We start from the raw sequence: 23,493 nt of genomic DNA, 5'->3' as shown, positions 1-23,493 counted from the left end.
GACAGCCATGTGACTTTCATATAATGTAGTTCCAGTCTTAGCATCTGTTTTACTGCTTTCATTAAACTATATATTTGCATTGCTGCACTGTGCAGACTCCCAGTTGAGTTATATGTTCCTTCTTTCTTGGAGCAATTAGGCAATTAAGAGAAGGCTTGGCAGGGAGTATATTTATGCATTAGCTCAATCAATCCTCTTAACTACTCTAAATAGTGCTCAGTTGCTTAGACTTTAAAGTATCTTGTTTCCACAGAATTTAAACAGAAAGAAGAAACGACAATGCGGAGCAGGAATAAAATACAAGTCAGCATCCAAGAAGACCCTTGGAACCTTCCGCTCCGCATCAAGAACCTGGTTGAAACCATCCAAAAATACGTGGAAGGTCTGTGAATGAGAAGCTGGAGGAGAGCTCTGTTATTAATCTCATTGTTGCACAAGCGTTACAAAGGATGTGGTCAACAAGGGTGGAGCAAAAGGGGAGGGGAATGCTTCAGACTACACTTGCTGCCAAATTTCATACAGATTGAAAATTGCTAGGAGGTTGTTGTCCCCACGAGTAACTGTGAGCGAGTTCCCTTTTTTTTGCTGACATAGGCTCAGTGGCATCATCGATCTGATAGGTGTGGCAGCTCTGAAGGTGAGACTTGTTCCCTGCAGGCAATCAAAGCCGAAGTCCTGAATGCTCCTGTGCATGGGGTCTGTACTTAACCATGATGCATTGATTTGTTTATTCTCAAGGCAGTCACATGCAGTTATACACCTTAAGCCATCCAGTGAAACAATGCAATAGGGATAGGACTTCAACATTTGAAGACAGCCCAAACAACCCCTCCCCTACCACATAAATTCCTGACATACAATAAATGCAGAAAATGGACTACAAAAGTGGAGGACAAGAGAGCAGAAGCAAGAGAGTAATGCAATAAACAGTGCAATAGACTACAGTCAAAGTCCCTTTATAAAATGAGCCTCCAGAATGATTCCATTTTATTGCAGTTCTGTTTCCTTCATTAAAATGTCCTCCTGACCATTTCAGTTTTACACAATCTGAGGTCTCCAACCTTTTTAAGGTTGTGAGAATGAGATCTTGGGGTACTCGTGGCCTGTAAACTAAATATAAGTCGACACTGTGATGCAGAGATTTTTAAAAAGTGAATGCAGTCTTGGGCTGCATCAAAAGAGGGATGACATAGAAATTGTAAGATGTCATAGTCCCCTTCTATACCGCATTGATCAGACCCCACCTGGAGTCCTGTGTGCAGTTCTAGAGGCCTCACTTCAAAAAGGACGTGGACAAAATTGAGAGGGTTCAGAGGAGAGTGATGAGGATGATTTGTAATCTGGAGACCAAGCCCTAAGAGGAAAGGCTGAGGGATTTGGGATTGGGACTGTTCAGTATGGAGAAGAGGAGGTTGAGATGGGAAATGATTGCTCTCCTTAAGTATTGGAAAGGTTGTCACTTAGAGAAGGACAGGGAGCAGTTACTGTGGATGGAACCCACAGTAATGGCTTTAAACCAGCTAGATATCAGGGGGGGAATTGCTGTCAGAGTAGTTCAACAATGGAATCGGTTGGTGAGCTCCCCCTCATTGATGGTCTTCGAGCAGTGGCTGGATGGATACTTATCCTGGATGCTTTAGGCTGATCCTGCGTTGAGCAGGGGGTTGGACTAGATGGCCTGTATGGACCCTTTCAACTCTATGATTCTATTCTATTCTAATCCTGCAGCTGCCTTTGGTGGGCACAGCCACCCAGTGGCTGCCCCAAATGGCTGCTGCATCTTACCTTGTGCTGTCGATACAAAGCCTAGCCAATCTCCAGTGGCCAATCAGAGCCTGGCTAGGCAAAAGTCCCAGTGGACCCACTCACTTTCTCAAAACACTTGGCAGGCACCAGAAAAAATGTTCATGAGTATCGTGGAGCCCAAAAAAACACCACATTGGGGACCCTCCTTGTGAGGCTGAGTGTGATTTTTGTGACCAGTTGAGCGCTCTTAGGCAGTCCTATGCCTCTTTGAACACAAGAGGCCGCTTTCCAGTCAATCCAGCCCTTGGTCTGTCCAGGACAGTATTTTGTACTCTAATTGGCACCAGCTCTCCAGGATCTGTGGTAGAGATCTTACTCATCACCTGTTACCTAATCCTTTCCACTGGAGATGCCAGGGACTGAACCCAGGACCTTCTGCATGCAAAACCAGTGCTCTAACACAGGGGTAGTCAACCTGTGGTCCTCCAGATGTCCATGGACTACAATTCCCATGAGCCCCTGCCAGCATGCATGCTGGCAGGGGCTCATGGGAATTGTAGTCCACGGACATCTGGAGGACCACAGGTTGACTACCCCTGCTCTAACGAGGACCCAGAGCTGCTCTCTCATTTACGTTTGCAAACTGTTGTTCCTTTGTGCCAGGATTCAGTGGGCCACTGTCCTGTTCAGTGACAAGCAAGGGCAGAGGGATGGTGGAATCCGGAGCCTCAAAGGCTTCAGTCACCCTGTGCACAGCTGGGAATATCAAGCTTCTTTGTGTCTGCTGAACTCCCTGCATTTTAGAAATGAAGCATGGAGCCAAGCTTGAATTAAACACAAGACGATTTGCCAGTTCTTATTTGTCTTCATTCTCCTTTCTAGATGGGAAGAACCAGTTGCTGCTGGCCTTGCTGAAGTGCACAGGTAAGAGAGCTCTTTGATTTGCTGCCATTGTTAAAGCACCCAGTCAGCAACGTTTGGAGACACATGCGTGATTTACATGCCTATTTGCTTCCTGGTTCAGAGGAGGGGAAAGCATTAAGTTGATTAGAGGAATGCATGTTTGATAGCATTAAAAAAAATATGCTTGTCTTCCATGCATATTGGATTGTTGGCACAAAGCCCCCCATTTATAGGCCAGTCTTTTTGCCCAGGTTTAGTCATGATTGCTGTCTCTATTCCCTTAGAGAAAGATAAACGCTATATCCTGTTGGAAGGTTTGGTCACAGTGGAGAATCTTTGCTGTAAACATGAATTGGAAAGCTGGAATCCCCTGACAAACAAAGGGAAGGGAGAGGATTCCACGAATAGCTCTCCAGTATATAAGGTTTCTTCTTGACGTGTGGAAAATGAGATCAGAATAATGGAGTTGTTGCTTTTTTTTTTCATTTGGTCCTGCCCTCCATTTCTCTCCAGATACAGATTTGCAGCTGAGACGAGATGCCATTTTCTGCCAGTCCCTGGTGGCAGCCGTGTGCACGTTCTCTGAGCAGCTATTGGGCGCTCTCAACTACCGATACAATAACAATGGCGAGTACGAAGAGAGCAGCAGGGAAGCCAGCAAGAAGTGGCTAGAGCAGATTGCAGCTACTGGGGTGTTGCTCAACTACCAGTCGTTGCTTTCCCCCAGCGTGGTAAGAACCGGCTGTAGTTTCCTCAAACAAAAACCAAGACAAGGAACTGTACCGTTTTCAGCTTACTCATCTATTGGCCATGTAGGGAGAGCTGATGGCTCTGTAAAGAATGCCCTGCATTCTGCTCCAGCATCTCCAGTTGATCTAAGGCAGGGGTAGTCAAACTGCGGCCCTCCAGATGTCCATGGACTACAATTCCTACAATTCCCAGCGAACGCTGGCAGGGGCTCCTGGGAATTGTAGTCCATGGACATCTGGAGGGCCGCAGTTTGACTACCCCTGATCTAAGGTAACGGGTGTTGGGGAAGAGATCGTGGAAAGCCACTGTTGGTCAGAGTAGATGGTATTGACACCAATATTTTGACTGCATACAAAGCAACTCCATGCTTTTCCTAATTCATACTGTGTATATCTTCAAGGACTGGCAAACTGGAATTGCTTTTTTTTTTGGTGCGCTCTATTGTCTTGTTAAATGTAATGATCAAGGCCACCTTCATAAACTCCCCCAACTACATGAGAACTTCCTTCCATCGGTGCCCTCCTGCACGGCCACAATGTGTATGTGAATATCTGACCCAGCATGGTCATTATATGGGCAGACCCTTCCCAAGAGTCTTTTTTAAACCTTCTTTGCATTCTGCCTGGGGGGGTGGGAAAGATTGTTGGCCCTGTGTGATGTGGTATTGTACCTGTACGGTAGTGGCACGAGCAAACACCAGCTCTTGCTAAATTCAGCTGACCAGCTGACATTCTTAATCTCAGACTGTAGTGTAAAATCCTGTGTTATGACCAGTGGACATCAATGTCTGTTTGTCAGCCCATACTGAAGGATGCCCTGAAAAGAATAGAATAAATAGAATAAATCAAGTTGAGTGCCGTGGGGCAGCAGTTCTTTTGAAGCTGGGCCCTTAAGTGATGGAGAAGGACATGCTGGTGTCTTTAAAGAAATGTGAAAGAAGGAATTTCAGCAGCTGCAGGTCTTTTTTTTCATCCCTGCATGACAAGCAGCATTTGCCTAAATTCTCTCTTCTAGGCAACCATTAAAATTACAGGATTTCCCAGCTTTCTTGGCACACAAGAGTTAAAAGCAGAGTGAACCTTTCAAAAATAAAAAGTAGGTTCCAAGTTGAAAGTTGTGAATAACGGTGGGCTGTCATCCTGAAAAACTTGTCATCCTGAAAAACTTGAAAGCTAGTGCTTCAGATTCTAGGGTGGAAGAGATTAGGAATGTTAGCATATTTTGCGTAGTCTTCTGTCCTCTGCTGGTGGAAGGGTATAAAAATTGTATTAAAATGTCCATGCAGCTTCTGAAGTAACAGAGTACTGCAGTCAAATAGAAAGAGGTACATTAATCATGACTACACCCAAAAACACACACAAAAGTGTTGTTCCCTTGCTTAGTAATAATAACAGTGATAACAATAATAGTGTCTTTAAACAATACTTAACTGTATGATACAAAAAAAAATCTGTATTTAACAAGTATCTATGCCATTACCAGAAGGGTTTCCAAACAATGCAAAAGCAAAGCAATTTCAAAAAAACCCAATATAAATGATTGCAAAGGCAGTAAAAATGCAACCAATCCCGTCAAAGCATTTGAGTGGCAACCATCCAATTAAAAACACCAACCAAACCTTCAGATCAGATACAGCATAAAAAGCCCTCATTAAGACCTCTCATGAGAAACCATCAGTTGAAAATTGGATTAAAATATCTATATGCCTGCCTGTCCACTGAGCATCTCAGAAGGTTCTGCAAGCCCCCCCCCCTTTTTTTTTAAATGTATTTTGCTATCAAGTCACAATTGACTTCCAGCAACTTTGTAGGGTTTTCAAGACAGGAGACTACAGAGCTGGCTTGACCCTAAAAGAAAAAAAAATGGGGAGGGGAGGAGAATAGCAGCGGGGAGGGGAATAGCAGCAAAGCCTTATTAACTGCATTCCCTTTAGGGATTGACATTTATTAATTTATTGTATTTATTTATTATTAAATTTATACACTGCCCCTCTCTGTGAACAGGCTCAAGGTGGGTTGCAACATTTTAACTTGAGTTTAAACTAAAATAAAACAATAAAGACACCATCATGCTCCATTTTACCACTACTCCTCTATGTGTTTGGTGGTGGAATCCTGTTCTGGAGAGTCAATGGGATTTCATTTACTTGTTCTGGCCTCAGCTTGGTGTAATAGTGGCATCTTGCAGGCCCGTCAAGACTGCAGAAGACAGCCCAACAATCAGCGGATCTGCAGGGAGCGGTCTCCACGGACTCAGTTGAGCTTTGGGCTGGCTGCCCGTGAAGCCTCATTTAGATGAGGCTGCATGAGAAGCCAACCCAAAGCTAGCTCAGGCAGGAATGCTCTACTTCTCTCCAGCTCAGCTGAGCTTCAGGCTGGTTTCCCTTGCAGCCTTGTTTAAAGAAAGACTGCACAGGAAGCCAGCTGAGAGCTGATCCAGGCAGGAGCACTGTGCTTGTCTCCAGCTAAGCCTAGCTTAGGGCAGGCTGTGTTTAAATGAGACTAAAAGAGAAGCCAATCCAAAGCTGCCTTGGCCGGGAGCACTCCTCTTCCCTCTGATTCAGCTGAGATTTGGGCTATCCTTTCCCCTCTGGATTCACACAGCATGGGGGAGGGGAAGAGGAGCGTGCTGGCGATTCCTTGCAATCTATCCACCTACTCCTGTTTGTTTCTTCCTTAGAAAGAGGAGCGAACGATGCTGGAGGACATCCAGGCCACCCTTTCGGAACTGGACAAGGTTGCCTTTTACTTCAAGCAACTGGATGAGTGCTTTGTGGCCAGTGAGTCTGTTTGTGAATTATTCCATGGAGATCGATCAAGATGGGTAGCTCTGTTAGTCAGTCTGTGGCAGTAGGGAAGAGCAAGAGGGCAGGAGTAGCTTAAAGGCTAGCAACATTTGTGGCAGGGGAGGAGCTTTCATGAGTCCCTGCTCACTTTTTCAGATACTTCTTCCTTGAGCAGGGACTCATGAAGGCTCCTAGCCTGCTCTTTTCTGCCACTACTCTGGGGCTAATTTTCCCCGCGACTTTGTGCTCACTGCTGAAATGCACTGAGCCATCTGCTGTTTGAAGTGTTATGGTTCCTTAATCTCTGTGGATTGTTAATTAGAGCTGCACGTACCGCAGGTTTTGCTAAACACCTGGCAGGAGTGCAGTTAATTCTGAAATATAACTGTGTTCAATTGTTTACTTAAGTTTACAGTTTTATGATATTGTTACACAGCGCCTGTGGAGGCAGTGGATTTTTTAAAAAAAGAAAAAGAAATCCGCCCTCAAGTGGCCACACTTAGTAGAACTGATAAACATTTAATAAGCAGTATTAAGTCTTTCTTTAAGGCCACTGAATTCAGTGGATCTGGAAAGGTATAACTCTGCTGAGGTTGGCTCCTTACACCAAAAGCCAGCATGGTGTGGAGATTAAGAGTGGTAGCTTCTGATCGCCAGAGCTGGGTTTGTTTCCTGCTCCTCCATGTGCAGCCAGCTGGGGGACCTTAAACCAGTCACAGCTCTCTTAGGCCTGTTCTCACAGAGCAGTACTGTCAGAGCTCTCTCTGCCCCACTTACCTCACTGGGTGCCTGTTGGCGGGAGAGGAAGGGAAGGTGTTTGTAAGCCAATTTAGGACTCCTTTGGGAAGTGAAAAGTGGGGTATAAAGGCCAACTCTTCTTCTGTCAGTTGTTGCTAGCTGTGATAATGAAATCTAAACTCCATGTAAGTGTAAACTCTGAATTTAGGGTACTAGAAACAAGTAGGTAGGGAGTTCCTTGCATATGTGTCCCTAGGAACCAGATGCTAGATTAGCTGGACCTTTATCCAGCGGGCCTGTTCTTTTTAAAAAGATCTCTGTTAGAAATCTCTCATTTCAGAGTTTCAGTTCTACAGTCTCGACATATCAGCCATCTCAGCTGCCAGTTTCCTTAAAACACTGGAACATCATATCCTTGTTTCCCCAGATACCCACGTCTTCTATCATGTCGAAGGGAATCGGCAGCTTCTAAAGGTTATCTTTTACCTGGACAGCTACTACTTTTCCAAACTGCCTTCCCGGTTTCAGAATGGAGGAAGCCTGAAGTTGCATGCTGTGCTTTTCACTAAAGGTACAGGTGAAATCCCCAGCCCTTTGAATCATGAGCTATAAATATAGTTGGCATGCACCAGGTTTTAATAACAAAATGAACAATATGGTTGAATCACACCCCTTTCCAGAGAGCCAGCTTTGTGTAGTGGGTGGGAGCGCAGACTTCTAATCTGGCATGCCTGGTTCAATTCTGCAGTCCCTCACATGCAGCCAGCTGGGTGACCTTGGGCTCATCACAGCACTGATAAAGCTGTTATAACGGAGCAGTAATATCAGGGCTCTCTCAGCCTCACCCACCTCACAGGGTGTCTGTTGTGAGGAGAGGAAAGGGAAGGTGACTGTAAGCCACTTTGAGAGAAAAGTGCCATATAAGAACCAACTCTTCTTCTTCTCCCTATACAGGTAAGTAAGGAATGAGGCCATGGGAGTTAAATTTTTAAAAGCTTAAACCTGATCACAACAAGTAAATGCCAACTAAAAAACATGCTTGCGGTGCAGAAACTGATAAAATGTTAAGGGTTACATGTTAAGGGTTAGACCTCTTTGTTAATTTAGACCCATCTGAATCTCATAAAGTGAAGGCACCCATTTTTAGAGCAAAAGGCGAGTGGAGTGGTGAACATGCATGGGCATGTGCTGAGCCAGAAATAGGCAACCTGTTTGGTCTGGGGGCAAAGAAAACCCTCAGCATCTATCTGTGAAGATGTCAGTTGCTGGCAAACAAAGAGGGAGCAAATTGGGGACAGCATTGCACTTAGCCAGACATGCTGAGCCTTAGAGGTATTCCCAGTGTCATGGGGGGAAGAAGGGGACCACAGTTCCTTGATCGGAGACTTGACCCTGCACACCAAGCAAAGTGGTTTGGTGTGGCTCTGGTTGCCTCTCCCTGCAAGGCCTCCTGTCATCAGCCCTACATTAAATTTGAGTGCAGCCACACACATGGCCAGGTAACTCAATGAAACAGAGAGTGCACGCTTGGTAAGCAGTGTCCGGTTACAATTCTTTGCTCAGTCTTGGCTTTTCCATCTGTAAAATGGGATGGCGGCTGTCCTCCTCATTGGGCAGTGGTTGAAGGTGAATAATTTGAGGAGTGTGATATATTAAAAAGCGCTGGTCTCACTGCATTGCAATGGTTTGAAAACCAGAGGGAGTATGAGGATGTCCCATAGAGGCATGACAAGCTTTCATACACATCTTTACAGCCCTTGAAAACCTGGAAGGCCAATCCCAGCCAGGTGGTTCGTCTCTGGAAGAGATTCAGCAACAAATTAACGCCTCTTCTCTCGGGAAGGTGCAGCAGTATTATCGCAGGCTCAGGTACAGTAAGCCCCAAAAGTACATTGTTTGTTGATAGTAAGCATTTTCCTACAATCAAAATGGATTGTGTCACTATTGCTGTTGTTGTTAAGCAGTGGTCTGTATCCAACCGCATAGGTAGAGACACATGAATAACCTTAACCTTTCTTAAGAGACAGCAGTGATTTCTGCTGATTTCACACTCCACTGCAGCCCAATGGTCCCCACGGAACTTTGCTACTTGGGAGTAGGGTTGCCACCCTCAATGGCGGCCCCGGGAGATCTCCCGCTATTACCATTGATCTCCAGAGGATCAAAATCAGTATCGATGGAGAAAATGGCTGCTTGGGAAAGTGAATTCTGTGGCAGGGATAGTCAACCTGTGGTCCTCCAGATGTCCATGGACTACAGTTCCCATGAGCCCCTGTCAGCGAATGCTGGCAGGGGCTCATTGGAATTGTAGTCCATGGACATCCGGAGGACCACAGGTTGACTACCCCTGCTCTATGGCATTAACCCCTTTTTGAGATTGTTGTCCTCTCCAAACTCCTCCATCCTCAAGCTCCACCCCAAAAATCTCCAGGTATTTCCCTGGAGCTACGGGGGGCTACTGGGAGCTCCACTAACCATCAGGATCAACATAATGGCAGTCTGTAAAAATCAGCAGTTGCAGCCCCCGCTTAAGAAAACATGAGTGGTCTTAAGTCTTCAGGATGTGGTTGGACTCAGGGCGGGGTCACAGATAAAAAACAGGTCCCTGCTTCAATGAATCTACCATTAAAAATGCTTTTTCAACCAGGATTTTGGGAAACCCTGGGGTTTCTTGATGATGTGACCATACACGGTCATATCAACTTGCCCCCCCCCCCCCCGCCCCCTGGCCTGGAGAACATGGGAAGGGGAATGGTCCCAGGTGGGCCTGTACACAGCTATGCTTCCCAAACATATTCTGCACAATTGCACCATTTCTGGGGGTTCTCTAAGCCTGAAGGATGTTCCAGGGGTTTCTCAACAGTAAAAAAAGTTGAGAAAGGCCAATCTAAAGCAATGGAATTATCCACCAATTGCTCTTGAATCAGTATCTTTAAACTGATAGACTCACAAGGAAAGATTTCTTCTAGCATCAGATAAAACAAAAATGAACCCTGTTAAGTAGCACGAGAGTAATAAACAAATGGAAATGTATGTCTGTGCAGGCCTATACAGAGTGAGTCCAGCCTAATGACATTGCTTTCCATGGGGTTAGACTGGCATCACTCTGTGTAGGATTGCACCACAAGGAATGGTGTTCACATGCTCACAATCCAAGAAATCTTGTCTCGTCCATGCTGTTTTGAAACTCGACAGTTCCAAGCTTATGCAGCTTATTTAATGCTTTGTTTCAGGGCATTTTACCTTGAGAGATCCAACCTGCCTACAGATTCCAACACAGCAGCTGTGAAGATCGATCAGGTACAGAAACCCTTTTTCTGTTTTGTTGTTATGTGCGAAGTCGTGTCCGACCAATCGCGACCCCATGGACAATGATCCTCCAGGCCTTCCTGTCCTCTACCATTCCCCGGAGTCCATTTAAGTTTGCAGTGACTGCTTCAGTGACTCCATCCAGCCACCTCATTCTCTGTCGTCCCCTTCTTCTTTTGCCCTCAATCGCTCCCAGCATTAGGCTCTTCTCCAGGGAGTCCTTCCTTCTCATGAGGTGGCCAAAGTATTTGAGTTTCATCTTCAGGATCTGGCCTTCTAAAGAGCAGTCAGGGCTGATCTCCTCTAGGACTGACCGGTTTGTTCGCCTTGCAGTCCAAGGGACTCGCAAGAGTCTTCTCCAGCACCAGAGTTCAAAAGCCTCAATTCTTTGACGCTTGGCCTTCCTTATGGTCCAACTTTCGCAGCCATACATTGCAACTGGGAATACCATAGCCTTGACTAAACGCACTTTTGTTGGCAGGGTGATGTCTCTGCTTTTTAGGATGCTGTCTAGATTTGCCATAGCTTTCCTCCCCAGGAGCATATTATTATCATATTATTATTATTATCATATTATCATATTATTAATCTAATATTTATAGAGTGATGTTTTGTAGAGAAAACATCTGGCTGTTGAGAAAAGAACCGCTAATTGTTCTATTTATTTATATGCCTTTCTCATTGAGACACAAGTCAGATTATGCAGGGTAAATCAATATGTTCAGAAACCCAAAAAAGATTCACAGAAAGAGGAATGGCTGCAGGCCTAATGTGAGTGCATCACAGAGTTTCTAAAATATGATATAAAAATACCGGTATTTTAACACAGCCCGCGGCGCCGCGGGCACCGCGGACTAAATAAAGCCGTAAGGGCTTTGTGGGAGGAGTTAGGGAAAGCTCTGTCTGGGATGAGGAAGGGTGCTGATTGGCCCCTTCCTCTGGACAGACCATCAGCCGGGCCAATCAGCAGGCGCTTCGCGCCTGCCAATTGGCCCGGCCGATTCCCGCCCTGCCGACAAGGAAGTTGCTCCCTTGCCGGCAGCCTGATGCGGCCTGATGCAAAGCGCCTCTCGCCGCGTCAGGCCACCAGCCAAGGGAGCCCCCGGCGGCTGTGCTGCGCGCGACTGCCAAGGGCTCCCTTGCCTAGCGCCCGCTGTATTTTTTTTACAGCGGGCTTGATTACTAGTTTATTAATAATACAACAATATGAATTAAAAACACCCAAAGATTTTATACATAGCTTCAGATAAGATCATGCATTGACCAAACGCGTTTTGATATTGCTGCCTTTATCAGTGGTCTGTCATATATATAAGTACAACATACAGGAAATGTAAAATGAATTTTTTAATGCTGGCTACTTTACATAGATCAGGCTATTTCAAACAGGGTTTTATGGTTCGAATAGCTCCAAAAAGTACCCAAATCAGCACTTCTCATCTTATCTGAACTGAATTGCCCACCCCTTACAGTAGTATAGTCTATACCAGTGGTTCTCAACCTGGGGGTTGGGACCCCTTTGGGGGTTGAACAACCCTTTCACAGGGGTCACGGCAGGGCGAGCAACTTGGCCGAGGGGGGGCGCCACTGTTGCCCCTTCTCCTGCAGGCGCCACACAACAGCCTTGCGAGGTAGATCAAGATACAGCGTTCGCCTGTCTGGAGCGGCGTGAAAGAGCGAGATCGGCATGGTGGGACAAGCGGCAGAACTGAACTGAGAAACCCCGGAAAAAAAAACAATTTATATAAAGTCATGAACAATGGATCTTCACGCCATTGGTCGGTTTCAGTTTAATTTCTGTGAAAGAACACTTGCATAGTTTTATGGTTGGGGGTCACCACAACATGAGGAACCGTATTCAAGGGTTGCGGCATTTTAAGTTGGATTCAGGGTATATACTGTTATATGGTGACAACTATTAGTTATTAATATTATTGTATGGTTATTCATATGTTATAGACTGTTTCATGTACTGTTCTTATGTTCCATGTAAACCCCCCTGAGCCTCAGGGGAGGGCGGTATATAAATATAATAAATAAATAAATAAATAAATAAATAAATAAATAAATAAATAAGGAAGGTTGAGAACACTGGCCTGTACACTGTGCCATGTTGCGAACATCTTTTGCACTTGCAGCCGAAGTCTATCTCTTTCACTAGTTTTGCCTTTGTACCACTCCACAATTTACATATTTTAGGCCTGCACATAATTTTTTAAAAAGTGAACCTGACAACTCTTTGAAAACATTTTAATTTCCATCTATTTTAGCCCTTTAAAAATATTTAGCACTTCTAATATCTTGCTGTTTTTCATGGTGCTGAGTTACCATAGTTCATTTTAATATAATGTCTCTAATTGACTTTCTGTTGCTTCCTCCAGGGCTGCTGTGTTTTATAGCTGCTGTTTTATACGGGTTTTTAAATATTTTTATTTGGTGTATATATTCTGAGCTGAATTTTTTCATGAGCTACCCCCAGAGCCAGTGAGCTAAATGATGCCTAGAAATAATTTACCAAAATGAAGCCACACATAGTACAGCTCCTCAAAGAGCATGGATTGACTGTGGCTTCCTGTTGAGTGTGCTGTCAGGGACAACTCATTCATTCATTCATTCATTCTTTCATTCTTTCTTTTAATTTCTTACCTGCCACTCCCAAATGACTCATGGTGGGTTACAGAGTCTGTATAAAATCCCCAATAAAATCCCCAATAAAACTCCCCTTAAAACCACAGACAAATTTACAATCAAAAAATTGAAATGATGAAATAGGATACAGCAGAAAAACCAATTTCTGTGCTGACTTAAACTTATTCCCCCTGACTTAATCTCCTAGAGGGAGGAGGGAAAAGGAAGAAGATGGAATCCATGGCCACCATTCACATAGCTGTATCCTGAAGGGGGGTCATACAGATCTTCCTTAGCGTGCCGGCCTCAACCATAGACCTGGTGGAACCTAGATGTGTGAAGTGACCTTTTGACTGCCTGTCAACTCAACCCACTCCCAAAACTCCCAAAGCAAATCATCTGTATTCCAGCTTCATGTATTTCGAATTGTTCTTGTTGTAAGGGGTCAAACCGGGTACAATTTCTGGCGAATCTGTAAGTACAGAAAAGATGAGGACACGACCCACTGATGCAGTCTTTTTCGTTGTGCTTCTTTTTGCAGCTTATTCGTCCTATCAATGCAATGGATGAACTTTGCAGGCTGATGAAGTCTTTTGTCACCTCCAAAGGCAGCCAGTCCAGCATTTCTGTATCAGGGGCCGGACTGTTGCCCATATCTTCGGAGCTCTGTTACCGTCTTGGCGCCTGCCAGGTCGTCATGTGTGGCACGGGCATGCAAAGGTGGGGGGTATTTCCAAATGTCATACTGTTCCAAATGTCATACTCATAACTTATGAGGTTCACATCTAGTTTTCACTGAGATGAGACACATGTGCTGAGGCTTGTACTGCATCACTCAGGAGAGGGAACGTGACTCTCCATGCAAAAATATTCTACACATAGAAAACTCATTATTAGGAGATGGTGCAATCCTAGGGATGCTTTTCTGGAAGCAAGCCCTACTGAATAGGCCTGCAAAGCATTCTGGGTAGGGCTGGATAAGAGACTCCCCTTGTCAGATGTAATATCTGGTTTGGACTTGACATTAATTAATTAGATGGCCACGGTCATGGCTTTATTGTTTATTATTTGACTGCTGTTTTAAGATACTGCCATTTTCTTATAATTTTAAGATGCGTCTGTATTTGCCTTGCTGTTTTAATTGATCTTTTAAACGGATAGGCTTATTTATTAGGATGGTGGTGTTATTACACATTTCTGTTACAGTAAGCTGCCTTGAATGTTTTTAAAAACAGAATAAACATTCTCTAAATTAATAAATAAATAAACCAACAAATAAATAAATAAATAAATAAAACTTAAAATGTCAAGAGTGAGGCTTACAGAATTGTTCTCCTGAAAAAAATGGGGGGGGGGATGACCTTCAGGTTTGCTTTGCTAAGAGCAGGTCATTTGACATGAAACGTAATGACAAAAATCTTTGTATCTCGTTCTTAGAAGTACACTGAGTGTCTCATTGGAGCAGGCAGCCATATTAGCTCGAAGTCATGGACTCCTGCCCAAGTGTATTATGCAAGCAACAGACATAATGAGAAAACAAGTAAGTATCAAGGAACAGATCAATAAATCCCACCAACAATAATATATACAAGGCGTGTCTAAAAATTCTGTGAATTGAATCAGAAATCTTCCACTTACCCGAATCTTCCACTTACCCGATGTGTGCACCATGCCTTTGCTAATGCCCAATATCTCTGCCATCAATTGTAGAGCCGGTTGCTGATCTCATGCCAGCATTTGTCACGCTCACTCAGTCATTTTGATGGCCAATCCTCGGTCGTATCCTTCCTATCACAAAAGCGGTCGAACGAGTCGTAAACACATTTTTTGGTCACGGCTTCTATCCTGTACACTTGTGCCAACATTTTCCCCAATTTGTAGCAGAACTTGATGTTCACTCATTGCTCCATTTAAATGTGAACCTACCTTTCATGTTAACTATGTTCAACTGCCCACAGCGGGTTTACCCTGACGGCCACATGCATTCCACGTTAGGTGGTGCTCCTCAACATGTCTCTGGATAGCCATGTGCGCCTGGCCCATGTTGCAATTGAGATATTGGACCATTCACCAAACCTTTTAAACACACCTCATATATGAGAAATTGTATATTTCTGTACGACGGCTAAGTTCAACAAGCTGGATAATAAGAGATGCCAGATGGCAGCTTGATTATTGTAGTAAGCCCCTCCGCATTTCACTGTAAAAGCTTCGTCGGGGGAATCTGAGAGTTCTAAGGACACCATGTTCTAAGGACACCCAGAAAGCTTCCACAACAGCGCGGGGATTTGAACCTGGGTCTCCCAGATCTAGTCCAACCCTTTAATTATTTCACCAGGCTGAGTTTCGTATGGCAAGCTGAAGACGAGGCCATGGGTCCGTGGAAGTACTTTGCATTTAGAAAGTGCTGCATGTAATCCCTGCATTTCTAGTTTAAAGGATGAAGTGGTAGGTGGTACAAAAGACCTCTTAGACCCTGGAGAGGTGCAGCCAGTCAGAAAGGATAATGCTGACCTTGAGAGAGTCAGTGGTCTGGCTCAGTTTCATGCAGCCTCATCTATAAGCACTGAGATGGGAGAGGTCTTTAAAGTACACAGACCAGGCAAAATGCCTCACCACGCAACCTTGTACCTTCTGTCTATCTGCAGCCCATTGTATTATGGGAATCTCATGGTGCTGCAAAATGCTCTGAGAATCCTTTCAAGTTAAGTAAACACAGAAGACTAATGTGCTACCTTGGTGCTTTCCAAAGCCGCTAACGGAACTTAATGGATTTTTAAATAAAAATCATATAGTTCTGTTTTAGTGTTTTCCCAGAGGGCTGAGATGTTTTACTGGTAATGTCAATACCATCCATTCTTCTGTTTGCTTTAGGGACCAAGAGTAGAAATCTCTGCGAAAAATCTGAAAGTGATGGATCAGATGCCACAGTCTGCACCCCGGTAGGTAGCTTTGTACAGATGGTACTTGGACTGTAGAAACTAATCTGCAAGCACAAAGATGCAACACAGAGACACAGGCAACCAATGTTATGCTCCCAAAATGCTGCGGAATTTTTGGTTTTTTAATGCTGCAGAACTTTTGGTCTTTTACTCCACCTAAACCATCTTAGAGCCTCTTGTGGCGCAGAGTGGTAAGGCAGCCGTCTGAAAGCTTTGCCCATAAGGCTGGGAGTTCAATCCCAGCAGCCAGCTCAAGGTTGACTCAGCCTTCCATCCTTCCGAGGTCGGTAAAATGAGTACCCAGCTTGCTGGGGGGTAAACGGTCATGACTGGGGAAGGCACTGGCAAACCACCCCGTATTGAGTCTGCCATGAAAACGCTGGAGGGCGTCACCCCAAGGGTCAAACATGACTCGGTGCTTGCACAGGGGATACCTTTACCTTTTAAACCATCTTAGGGCTCTTGTATTTTTGTATAAAATAAATCAGAAGTGGTCGTCACAGTATTGTCAGCTTAGGAGAGTGGGATTGACATCCTGATAAGCAATCATGATTCAGGAGGGATTGCAGCCATATTAGATGAGCATAGATAATCATAATGATGATAAGTTTATTTTTATAACCCACTCTTTTCTGGCTGACTCAGAGCGGGTAACATCAGTAAAGAAACACTGGAATTCCACATGCATATATACCAACTTGCAATAGATTAGTTAAGCTTCAAAACCTAAAGTTAAAATCATACCAAACCTGCCTTTTTCACAGTTTAAAACTACTGAGGGGTTAATCGATGTTTCATTTATGGAAAGTCAGGTAGGCTCGAACTGGGAGGCCAGTAACTTTATGGTGCTATTTCCTGGTTTCGACCATAGGCCTGACAGAACAGCCCTGTCTTACATGCCTTCTGGAATTGTCTAAAGTCCTAGAGGGCTCTGATCCCTCTAGGGAGAGAGTTCCACTAGGCCGGGGCCAGGACTGAAATTGCCCTTCCCTTGGCCAGTTTTACTTCCTTGGGGCTGGGGACCCTCAACAGATTTTGGTTGCTCAACCTTAATTTGGTTGTATAGCAGAAGAGGCAGCCCCATAGATACAAGGGTCCCAGACCATTTAGGGCTTTGGAAGTAAGTGTCAAAACCTTAAACCTGATTTGGTCTCCAATCTGGAGCCAGTGCAGCTGGGAAAGCACAAGTGTCCTATGTGCTTTCCATTGGGGCCTGGTAAGGGATTGAGCTGCTGCATTCTGGAGCAGTTGGAACTTCCAGAGCAGTTTTAGGGGCAGCCCTGCTTAGAGTAAGTTACAGAAGTCTCGTCTAGAGGTGACTGTTGTATGGATCACAGGGCTTGGAGCAGAGGCGGCGAAGAGCAGCGGCAGCATGGTGCTGGCCTCCTCCATGCCGCATTGGAGCTTACAGAGAAAACTGTGATTGGCTCAGGGTCACAAGGCAGGCTTCAGGTGGAAGAGGAGTGGGCAATCAAACCTGCAACCAAGCCTGCTGCTCTTAACCACTATGCCACACTGGAGCACGATGGTAGCAATGTAGTTCATTAACATTCCTTTTGTAACAGCGATTTTTTTATGTTGCACTTCTGCAGAATTTACAAGTTGTGTCAGCCACCTTCAGATGGAGACTTATAAAAAGGAGGAGGAGGAGGAGGAGGAAACACCTTGTCCTGGGATCGCGGAAGTGTTCAGCAGAGCATAATGCTGCCAGAGCCCTGATCCCATCTTCTGCCAATGGTGCTGAGTCCAGAGAGAGGACAGGACTAGGCTCTGTGCTTCTGGGCAGTCCAGTGCACTGAGAAAAACTGCCTTTCTACTCATTCCTTGCATGGGATGCATGGTTGCCCCTTCTTCTGGGCTGCTGCAGGAGTTCCGAAAAAATACCACCCCACCCCCGCAGTTTGGTCTGAGGGATTGCCTTCTGCCGATGCCGGAAGGGAAGAGGCGAAGGATATGGCGGATAAAGCAAAGGAAGGATTTGGCTGTGTTGTTGACTGACCGTTGTGACTTGGGAGTATGGGTGGGCAAAAAGCAAGGCCAAGCACCTTTACCTATCAACTGGTATTTGGGGCTTTTGCCCAGTTTCCAGCGCAGTCCTCGACCAGTAACTTTGAGTCTTACAAGTATACCATCTTGCACTTTTGGAATTTCAAAGAGCACACATCTCTGTTTTATTCAAAGGATTTATTCTGGAGGCATTTTCCACTTAAGCCCCGTTTAAACCAAACTCTACTCTGCAGAGTGTACATTCCATTGGGCATCCTTACCAAGAATTTCCTTTAAACTTTTACTGTAAAGTTCAGGGTTTGCAAATTAACATTTTTTTTACTAATGGTCCATGATGTATTCTGGAAGTACAGTGATATTTTACATTAGCAATGAAGGATTATTATTTTATTTTTTTTGTAAAGGAAAAGACATTACAAAAGGGTAGTACATGTGGTTCTGTACTCTAATAATTTGAGCAGACAAGGGTTTTTAAAACAAGGAACAGAGAAGCTATACTTATTTATGTGGAGTGGAATATCTGTTTTGGAAACATGTTATATATACAAGATTTAAATAAAGAAAGGAAAGTATTGGTTTCAAATGAGACGGGGCCAACATGCCAGGAAGTCTGCAGCAATTTGCAGCTCACTGAAAATAATTTTACGTTATTTAAAACCTTTCAGTATTTAAGTAATATGTGTTGTTGTTTTTAAAAAAAAAACAAAAATAGATTCCAGTGGATTGTAAGTAAAAAGAGAAACTTGTGCTTGTGTATATAATGTACGGTATGATCCCCCTTCCCCTATTTTAGAAACGTTTTCTGTTTGATCAGTATTATCATTAGCACAGTAATTTGTTTCCAAATTACTGGCTGCGATGTAATGAAAAATATCATCAACCTCAGGCCTGAAATAACATTTGGAGTGAGTGCCTTAAGCATTTGAATCCATGTGGATCGAGATACAAAAAATAAAAAAAAAAAGAAGGAAAATGGGTATAAAAAGCAAACTAACACTCTTCTATGTCGTCATAGACTAAAGCCATAGTCTTCTCTAAAACGTTTGTTATTGGTCATGTATAGAAGCTCTTTTGGGTGTCTGTATCTAGCACATGGAAAGGAGGGGTATTTTGAGTTTGGCTAAAATAAGGCATTTAATAAACTCCAACATTTCTTAACAATCCAGTCCTTCATCTTTTGTGTTACATTTAAAAAAAAAACGTCTGATCATATTTTGGCTGCGGAAGGCGTTTCTTTTCAATTAAAGAACAGAGGAGGGAGAGGCGGAGGAGGGAATTCTCAACTGTAAGTGAGTATTTAAGATGCTAGTTTGGACTGTTTCTTTAGTGTGTATCCTGCCGCTCCGTGAACAGAATTCAGACTGTCTCCTCCCAGCATTCTCCTCTTCCGAAAGAACGGCCCAGCTGACGAAATAGGTTGGCTTCGTCTTTCTGTCTCCAGACAAACAGACCCAGAAGGCAATTCCTAACCATGGAACCTACAGCCCCAGCGATTATTCTTCCAGGAGTCTGAAGGGTCTGCAGGAATGGAGGTGGACACCTGTGCCAGAGGTAGTATTTGGGCATTATAAATCTGAGATGGAAAAAGCTTGATCTTAATCAGGGAATTATGGCAGTCTTCAGGAGGATTTAGCACCCACAGGGGTAGTCAAACTGAGTCCCTCCAGATGTTCATGGACTACAATGGGAGGCTCATGGGAATTGTAGTCCATGGACATCTGGAGGGAAGCAGTTTGACTAACCCTGCCCTAGAGCATCCCCACAACATGGCGATGGAAATAATGTAGCAGCATTACAGGATGCAGTTTTGATCCCCCTCCCATTTTCTCCATCCCCAAATCTCCAGAGGAAGCGGTTAAGAGCAGCAGCCTATAATCTGGGGAGTTGGGTTGGATTCCCTACTCCTTGGGTGACCTTGGACCAGTCACAGCTCTGCTAGTGCTGTTGTGACAGAGCAGGGCTCTCTCAGCCCCACTTAGCTCCCAGGATGTCTGTTAAGAGGAGAAGAGAGACTCCTTGAGGTGGTGAAAAGCCAGGTATAAAAACCAGGTGCTTTTTCCCCTTTCTCACCCTACTGAAGGGCAGGTAGGGACTGAGGCCAAGGCAGGCAACATGGTCTCCCTGACTTGAACCCTTCTAGAACTGGCCGTCTTGCAGGAGCTTAATGGAATCCAAATCAAATTCATTTTGGGCCCTGTTTGAAGCAGCTGTTCCTCTGATGTCAAAGTCTCATCCCCACTTTAACTGCGGTCCCTTCATGCTGTTGTGCTGCTATTCTTTCATGAGCTTGATGAAAAAAGATAGCAATTTCCTTGCACCCTGCCAAATTTCTGGAGCCTCTCCTCGGTGTGGGAAAATATTATTGTGGGAGAAGACTGGCATAGGTGGGAACCTAACAGAAAACATGTCTATAGTTCAACACACGCCTGATTCATTAAAATCGGTGGCTGCTCAACATATATTTGTGCAAGCTGAGAAGAGCTTTATTAATAAAGGCATGCCCTTTGTATTGCTCAGTAGATAAAGTAAGACATTTTCCAGCAATAATTAAAGCAAAATGTTCACCACCAAAACAGGGACCTAGGCTGTAGACTCCCTTTTCAAGGATGTTGAAGAATTTTTCACATTGTCTACTGAGAAATATAAAGGACACAACTTTATTAATAAATCACTTTCTTGAACAACCGCATTTGGTTCTCTTCTCAGCTTGCATTCTCTTCGGACTGATGATCTTTATCCAACATATTGTGCCTGCAAAGATTGGAATTTGGTACAGAAAGCTGCCTTCCTGAGAAATATTATTGCTTTTATTTGCAACAATGCATTCCCTTTGGGCTTGCAAAGGGTTGCAAGAGAGCTACAGAACATTATAGCTGTTTGCTTAGAACCAAGGTCCACATATAACATTTATGCCTCAACTTTGCCCTTTCATGTGCAAAATCCGACTCCAGGCTGATCCATTACTGGTCATTAAGCCATTCTGACCCCTTTTGCACTTTTCTTTCCAATGCTTTGGAAAGTAGGGGGGAAAGCATGAAAAAGGTAACATCCAAAGAAGTGCTGGGCTCCTCAACCTCCAGGTAAATTTTGGAGATCTTCTAGAATTAGAACTGATCTCCAGATGACAAAGATTAATTCTTCTGGAGAAAATGGTTGATTTAGAAGGTGAATGCTATGGCATTACAATCACTGAGGTCCGTCTCCTCTCCAAACCCTACCCTCTGCAGGCTCCACCCCAAACCTCCAGGAATTTCCCAACCTGAAATTGGTGACTCCACGAAGCACACACATGCTTCCAAGCCCATTCACTTCAAAGTTGTCAGAAGGGAGTAACTCTGTTTAGGATGGCATTGCAGATTATTAGTATGTTTAATTAGCATCCATGCAGCCATACCTGCTAATCTTGTTGATAAAACATCAGATGACCAGCTTGGAGAACATTGGAGTGCTCTCCTAAGCAGAGAGACTGCCTTCTAATCATGGTGAAGTCAATGATGTGAGGGTGTTTAGGGTTTGACTGGTATTTGAGAGATCTAGAGGCAAATAGGGATGTGAGTCCCCAGGCGAGTCCTGGGGATCCCCTGGAATCATCTCTAGGCAACATAGATCAGTTCCACTGGAGAAAATGGATGCTTTGACAGGTGGGCTCCATAGCATTATACTCCACTGAAGTCCCTTCCCCACCCCAAATCCCACCCATTCCTGGCTCCACCCCCAAAGTCTCTAGATAATTCCCAGCCCAGGGCTGGCCATCCTAGAGGCAAATGCCATCGCTGACAGGCAGCTTGCTCATCCTGTTGGGTCAGCCACCATCTCAGCCTCACAGGATTGTTGTGAGGATTACACCCAGAAAGGAGAACCTCAACTCCTTGGAGGAATGGTGGTGTAAAAATTCAGAAGACAAATAAATGGTAAACTCTCCTTAATAATGGCTATGGCTGTAAATCATAATTTTATTATATATTTATACCTGCCCAATCTGATATAGGTATCAAATTGTCTAGGTACGCCTATGCAATCGAGAAGAATTTCATCCAGAGGTTAAAGAGATTACATTCTGAGCATGCACCGGCAGCTGCTTTAAGCCTCTGGTCTGGTGCATATTTGTAAATATCTTTGTTTTAATCATCAACTCAGCAAAAATTTCAGGGCCATAAAGCTCAACCAAGTTTTGCAAGTTGGAAAATTGTCCTATTGGTGCCCACTCCATGCAAACGTCAGTGAAATGTTCTGGGAGTGAGGGTAAAGGAAGAATGGGGGTGGGGTGTTTAAAAATAAAATGCATATGCTCTGCAGACTCTCCCAAATGTTAATTTGTTTTAAATTAGTTTTGTAAGTCATCATTAACGCTTGAATTATGTCTTGACGTCTCTTAAAACTGAACTTGTTCTGGAAAGCACTCTGAGGCCAGAGAACAGTCAGAGAGAATCATAATTATTTAATTAGCTTCAAATTACTTGCATAACTGCTCGCGAGGGGCTCCATTTAATTTCCCGATAATTAAAAACAATTTGATGTGGCTATATCACTTGCTATGTGTAAATGTCAAGCTTAAGCCTGTGTGCTGGGCTTGCAAATTTACCTCGGTGGAAACAAAGCCTCAAAACTCCAGCGATGTCGTGGAGGAATGCTTGGAGCTTCCGCCTGCCACGGTGGCTGAGAGGCTGCATTTCCCACAAGCCCTTTGGGCTTGCCGGCAATAAAATGGGCCTAACTTTGTGCCGGTGCTTTAGGTGGGCCTCGGAGTTCTTGTAACGTGAGGGATTACTGGGCCAGATGCGTGGTGGAGGCAGACCATAAAGAACTGTCACTTGGCAGAAAACTGGTGATGAGGGGAATAGCAGGAGGGCCATCGTCTGTTACTTATTGCTTATTTACTACTTGTCAAAGGTATTGTAAAAGATGCTTTATGAGCTGTCAAAGTGAGCTAAGTGCTGCCTAGGGGTGCACTGAGAGGGAAAAACAGCCCTGGAAAAGGCCTCCACTCATCCCAGAAAGAAGAAGAGTTGGTTCTTATATCTCTACCCAAAGGAGTCTGAAAGTGGCTTATCTGCCTTCCTTTTCCTCTCCCCACAACAGACACCCTGTGAGGGAGGTGAGGCTGAGAGAGCTCTGACAGGACTGATTTGTCAGAACAGCCCTATCAGGGCTGTGACTGGCCCAAGGTCACCCAGCTGGCTGCATGTGGAGGAGTGAGGAATCAAACCCGGCTCGCCAGATTAGAAGTTGGCGCTCCTAACCACTACACCAAGCTGGAGAATGTATCTGCCCAGCCAACTGGGGGCACCTCATTTCCACTCTTTTCTAACGCCCCCCTTCATGGGGCACAGACTGTTCCTCACTTGGGGCTGATGTAGCCCCAGCAGGGGAGCAGGCTTTGAGCAATTGGCCCACTAGGACATTAGCCTAGTAGTCAAGCTCACTTCAAGCTTTGTGGGCCTTTGCAAAAGATTCTGGACACACCATTTAGATTTCATGTTAATCCATGGTCACCTTAACTAACTTGGCTGCCCCAACAGACTGCTTAGGTTGAGGGACAGTTGGGCCAACCAGTTTCCCAGATCTTTATGGTTTGTACCATAGAGAATTAGGAAATTCCTAGATGACACAGCATCACTTGCTGGTATGTAACCAGAAATGAACACGTGAAGCTGCTTTATACTGACCCTTGATCCAGCAAAGTTA

General features: G+C 44.5%; 1 protein-coding gene across 5 annotated transcripts in view; it reads left to right on the top strand.

Annotated features, from left to right (window-relative positions):
* The window catches only part of PREX1 (phosphatidylinositol-3,4,5-trisphosphate dependent Rac exchange factor 1), a 253,178-nt gene extending 234,209 nt beyond the window's left edge, over positions 1-18,969 (top strand). For all 5 annotated transcript variants that reach the window (XM_077335562.1, XM_077335563.1, XM_077335561.1 and 2 more), the window contains exons 30-40: positions 254-382; positions 2,629-2,670; positions 3,163-3,380; positions 6,079-6,178; positions 7,350-7,493; positions 8,677-8,791; positions 10,156-10,222; positions 13,401-13,579; positions 14,297-14,399; positions 15,734-15,801; positions 17,394-18,969. In XM_077335562.1, coding sequence (XP_077191677.1) covers positions 254-382; positions 2,629-2,670; positions 3,163-3,380; positions 6,079-6,178; positions 7,350-7,493; positions 8,677-8,791; positions 10,156-10,222; positions 13,401-13,579; positions 14,297-14,399; positions 15,734-15,801; positions 17,394-17,436 — 1,208 coding nt within the window. In that variant the 3' untranslated portion in view covers positions 17,437-18,969. The remainder of the gene's footprint in view (positions 1-253; positions 383-2,628; positions 2,671-3,162; positions 3,381-6,078; positions 6,179-7,349; positions 7,494-8,676; positions 8,792-10,155; positions 10,223-13,400; positions 13,580-14,296; positions 14,400-15,733; positions 15,802-17,393) is intronic.
* Positions 18,970-23,493: the final 4,524 nt, after the last annotated feature.

The sequence above is a fragment of the Paroedura picta genome, chromosome 4 (genome assembly GCF_049243985.1).
Source record: "Paroedura picta isolate Pp20150507F chromosome 4, Ppicta_v3.0, whole genome shotgun sequence".
NCBI classification, from domain to species: domain Eukaryota; kingdom Metazoa; phylum Chordata; class Lepidosauria; order Squamata; family Gekkonidae; genus Paroedura; species Paroedura picta.
This window is presented reverse-complemented; position numbering and strand designations above follow the sequence as displayed.